At 45.0% G+C, this 5,246-nt stretch overlaps 1 protein-coding gene across 1 annotated transcript; it reads right to left on the minus strand.

Moving 5' to 3' along the window:
* Window positions 1-2,903: 2,903 nt before the first annotated feature.
* LOC125538351 (CASP-like protein 5A3) lies at window positions 2,904-4,090 on the minus strand. Its single transcript, XM_048701611.1, has 3 exons — window positions 3,743-4,090; window positions 3,070-3,202; window positions 2,904-2,912 (listed from the first exon to the last, which is right to left on the minus strand). Exons 1-3 carry the CDS (start codon window positions 3,937-3,939, stop codon window positions 2,904-2,906), a joined length of 339 nt encoding a protein of 112 aa, XP_048557568.1. The 5' UTR covers window positions 3,940-4,090.
* Window positions 4,091-5,246: the final 1,156 nt, after the last annotated feature.

A 5,246-nucleotide genomic window follows, 5' to 3' on the forward strand; every position in this document is an offset into this window, starting at 1 on the left:
GACTCAAACACCATAATAAATTTTCACCGGGGGAAAAGTTGTTGAAATATATCCCGATAATCTTCGTGTAAAGTTTGCATGTTGCCCATGCTAAACTTAGCATGCTTCTCACGCTTATCAGCATTATAATGATAGAGTTGTCAACCTTTGTCATGTTATTTGTTATCAGGGCGTTATGTTGAAGTTACCATGATGGTCATGTCATAGATATCACGCTGCTTATTCCAAGTTATCAAGACTGTTTTTTTTTTTGCTAATATGGTAGAAAGAATAAGGGTTCAAAAGCACTTTATTTCTTTTTCTCCGCTATCTAGACTAATTAATATAAAACCAGACGAGTGAAAAAAATCTGTGAACCGAGGTGAGATAAAAATCAGTGGAAAGAAAATCGGGAAAAGGAACGACGCAGCGGGAGGATCGATCGAACGTCGTGCGGATCTGTCGCTAACGACCAGTCGACTGGTCGTTAGCACAGTCCATTGTTAAATAGGGTAATTAGTGTCACTTTATTTCTTTTTCTCCGCTATCTAGACTAATTGATATAAAACCAGACAAGTGAAAAAAAATCTGTGAACCGAGGTGAGATAAAAATCAGTGGAAAGAAAATCGGGAAAAGGAACGACGCAGCGGGAGGATCGATCGAACGTCGTGCGGATCTGTCGCTAACGACCAGTCGACTGGTCGTTAGCACAGTCCATTGTTAAATGGGGTAATTAGTGTCAAAAATATTAAAATGAGGGGTAAAAATGGAATTCACCCTTTTTTTTAATAAGCGTTTGCTTTTGTTTGGAGCAAATTGTTGCAACACTTTATTTCTTTTTCTCCGCTATCTAGACTAATTGATATAAAACCAGACGAGTGAAAAAAATCTGTGAACCGAGGTGAGATAAAAATAGTGGAAAGAAAATCGGGAAAAGGAACGACGCAGCGGGAGGATCGATCGAACGTCGTGCGGATCTGTCGCTAACGACCAGTCGACTGGTCGTTAGCATAGTCCATTGTTAAATGGGGTAATTAGTGTCAAAAATATTAAAATGAGGGGTAAAAATGGAATTCATCCTTTTTTTTAATAAGCGTTCGCTTTTGTTTGGAGCAAATTGTTGCAGCACTTTATTTCTTTTTCTCCGCTATCTAGACTAATTGATATAAAACCAGACGAGTGAAAAAAAATCTGTGAACCGAGGTGAGATAAAAATAGGTGGAAAGAAAATCGGGAAACGGGAGGATCGAAGGAACGACGCAGCGGGAGGATCGATCGAACGTCGTGCGGATCTGTCGCTAACGACCAGTCGACTGGTCGTTAGCACAGTCCATTGTTAAATGGGGTAATTAGTGTCAAAAATATTAAAATGAGGGGTAAAAAATGGAATTCACCCTTTTTTTTAAATAAGCGTTCGCTTTTGTTTGGAGCAAATTGTTGCAGCACTTTATTTCTTTTTCTCCGCTATCTAGACTAATTGATATAAAACCAGACGAGTGAAAAAAAATCTGTGAACCGAGGTGAGATAAAAATAGGTGGAAAGAAAATCGGGAAACGGGAGGATCGAAGGAACGACGCAGCGGGAGGATCGATCGAACGTCGTGCGGATCTGTCGCTAACGACCAGTCGACTGGTCGTTAGCACAGTCCATTGTTAAATGGGGTAATTAGTGTCAAAAATATTAAAATGAGGGGTAAAAAATGGAATTCACCCTTTTTTTAAATAAGCGTTCGCTTTTGTTTGGAGCAAATTGTTGCAGCACTTTATTTCTTTTTCATTGTTAAATGGGGTAATTAGTGTCAAAAATATTAAAATGAGGGGTAAAAAATGGAATTCACCCTTTTTTTTAAATAAGCGTTCGCTTTTGTTTGGAGCAAATTGTTGCAGCACTTTATTTCTTTTGCTCCGCTATCTAGACTAATTGATATAAAACCAGACGAGTGAAAAAAAATCTGTGAACCGAGGTGAGATAAAAATAGGTGGAAAGAAAATCGGGAAACGGGAGGATCGAAGGAACGACGCAGCGGGAGGATCGATCGAACGTCGTGCGGATCTGTCGCTAACGACCAGTCGACTGGTCGTTAGCACAATTCATTGTTAAATGGGGTAATTAGTGTCAAAAATATTAAAATGAGGGGTAAAAAATGGAATTCACCCTTTTTTTTAATAAGCGTTCGCTTTTGTTTGGAGCAAATTGTTGCCGGCTTGAGGGTGCAAACTGATTATACTGCAGTCTCTAGTTCATACTTCAGAAAATAATTAAGGTGGCTGGAGTCTCTATATGCATTTTTATTTGGAGAAACAACCGATAATCTGTCAATCATAAGTGGCGATCGTACTAAGTGAGCAATCTCCTGACCTAAGATCCATATATCAATAACAAAATATATGAGTAGCAAAATAAACAGAATGATATAGCATATCGGCAACCTTGAGCTCTACACAAGTAACCCATCTTTTCATCCCCAGAACAGAACCGCCAGTCCACCCTGATATAGTAAGAAGTCATACTATCCTTAAAAGAAGAAGAAAATCCAGAGCAGCACAACCACCCTTTCAAAGAATCAAGTTACTCCCTAATTTGTACAGAAACATTGATGACATACTTTGTTCGGCGGGTATGCATCCGTTGCTTCCCGGTCATAATATAGTTAGATGTGCTACGGTCGATGCGTCGAAGTTGGTCACGAAAACGGGACCGGGTTGCGCAAACTGCCCGGTTCTTGTTTCACAAACTACAATTTTTGTATTCGGTGGACCGCCGTCCAAAGGTTCCCGATAAAGGCCGGCACACGCGCAAGCCAGCTCAGGAAAGCCATGGCGGTAGCGCTCATGAAGCTTCCACAGGGATTTACCGAGCAAGCTCCGAAATCATTGGAAAAGAGAGTGGTGATAGCTGCTGATCCACACGCCGCACTGAAGATCAGTGTTCCTGTGAGCTACGAACAAAACATCAGAGTTAAAAACGGATCGTTTTTACTTTTTAGGAGAAAGAAAGATACACAAGATTCTTAATTTGCCTATTCAAAACACAATGCGTGATGGACGGTTATTGTTTTGCTTGAGGTGCCTGAGAAAATATGAATTACCCAGTCCCCGAGGGAAAGTATGATGACAGCCCGGGCAGTTCGGAAGGAACGTTTGACAACAATTGCATAGGCATCCAGAATGGCCACGGCGAGGCTCCACAGGCATTGCACACTTGCTGCTGCGACGAGGTAGCTGCTCAAACGAACAAGAATAAGTTCATCTACTACATAAGGGCAAACCAAAACAAATAAAAGTCCCCTGTTCCAAGTTGTAACAGAAACATCTTAAGTGAAAAATGCTTAGGGTCTCTTTGATTCAAAGGATTTTCATAGTATCTTTGAAGGATTAGAATCCTTAGGAATTTTTCCTACGTTGGTTGTTTGATTCGTAGGATTGAATCTTGTAGGATTTTTTCCTAAGAATTCATTTGTACTACATTTTACAGGAATTCCAACATCCACTCCAACCTTTTGAAAAAAATCCTTTGTTTTTCCCATGACACAATCAAACAAACTCAAATCCTATAGGGATCCAATGGACATACCATTCCAATCCTATGTTTTCCCTATTCCTGTGTTTTTGCAATCCTATGAATCAAAGAGGCCCTTAGTTGTTTGGACGACGGGAGGCCGCTTGTTCTGAAACTGAATTGAATTCCTCAGAAGAAAATTGCTTAGCAGGGGAGGAGAAGGGGGCCCGGCCCATCCATCCAAGAAGGGTTCGAGGACGCACCGGAATGTGGTGACGGAGGAGAAGTCGTCGGTAGACGCCATGACGGCGAGCGCGGCGGCCGCGAAGGCGGCCTGCAGGAGGCGGAACACGAGGCCGCACCGCGTCCACGGGTCCCTCATGATCATCCCAGCAGGCGCGTTCCCGTCCCCGTTCGGCCCCTCCACCTGCACCGCCTGCCCCTGCGCCGGCGGCACCATCTCCACCTCCGCCTGCCCCTATCCCACCACCGGCGGGGAGGGGTGCACCACCGGATGGCTGAAGTGCAGCATCGTCTCCGGCTCCTCCTCCCTGCGCGTCGTCCTCGACCCAACGAAAAGGTGCTAAGGATGCCTTGCTTCGCCCGGTGGTTTCTCCTCTTTTTCACTCCCCAGTGATAGTGAGCGGAGCCGGAGAGTGAGTGAGGAGAGTGAGTCGACACTGTGTCTGCACGTACGTGGCACATGGCATAGCTAGCAGCCTAGCACTGGTGGGCTCCACCTGAGGCTCTCTCTCTCTCTGTTTCTTGACTGACTCTCCGTGGTCGTGAATGATTCACACTTGACAGCACCGAGTGTATCGTCTATAGATGCGTTCACATTTTGATCAATCCAGCCGCGTCCCCATACCATGTTTGCCCGCCGGCCTGATCTCAACACGAAGCCGCTATCTACAAGACGTCTTTATATCCGCCACGTTTAATTAGCCGATCCTTACCGATTGCGCATTTTTAAAAAGTGTTCATAATGTATTTAAAAATGTTCATCCACAAGCCAGAGCACGGTACATGGCTCACCTCAAGGCGGCATCGTCGTCGTCATGGTGATCAGGGAGGCCAAGTGACGTCGTCATGGCTCACCTCAAGGCAGCATCCTCCCGCTCCTCCTCACGGCGATGTTCTCCCACTCCTCCCGACGACATTGTCTTCCATGCAGCTCCAGTTGCTCCTCCTCCTCCTCCTCCTCCGGATCCTACTGTTGCGTCAACGCAGAGCATGCGGTGGCGGTGGTCAATGTCCAGCTCCTCCTGCTGCTCCAGTCAGAAAATAAAAACAAGTTCTTGAAGAGGGCGACATGGCCAATGGAGAGGCGGCGGTGACTCGAAAGAGAGAGGGCCGGCAACGGCAAGCTAGGAATTTGCAAGGGAGAGGGGAACGACAAAGACAGTAGGTCTGTGTGGTTGTGGGCGAGCGGGGCGAGAGAGTGGGAGGGTAGTTTTGAAAACAAAAAAGAAATCACAACATGACGAGATCTAACTGGAAACCAAAAACGTCTTATACATTGTTAAAATAATGGGAGTATTTTCTTAATGAACCGGCTCGAGTAAGGCTGCACACAGACGTGTCAAGCAAACACCTCCTAATCGGCACCTTCTGTGCAGGTTAGGGGTTCTGGCACACACATGCCCGCATATATGGGCCAGCCATCACACGACGACGCGATCGCTAGCCAGGCGCTCACCTGATTTGCCTTCGGTCAATGTTGACCAGTCAATGGTTGAACATTTGTTCATCGATTTGGGAAAAGGT

The sequence above is a fragment of the Triticum urartu genome, chromosome 2, assembly GCF_003073215.2.
Source record: "Triticum urartu cultivar G1812 chromosome 2, Tu2.1, whole genome shotgun sequence".
Taxonomy (NCBI): domain Eukaryota; kingdom Viridiplantae; phylum Streptophyta; class Magnoliopsida; order Poales; family Poaceae; genus Triticum; species Triticum urartu.

Coding starts and splice junctions, on each gene's coding strand:
- LOC125538351 (XM_048701611.1), bottom strand. CDS start 3,939: ATGGTGCCGCCGGCGCAGGGGCAGGCGGTGCAGGTGGAGGGGCCGAAC. Junction 3,203..3,742: donor TCCTCCGTCACCACATTCCG/GTGCGTCCTCGA, acceptor TCGTTTGAGCAG/CTACCTCGTCGCAGCAGCAA.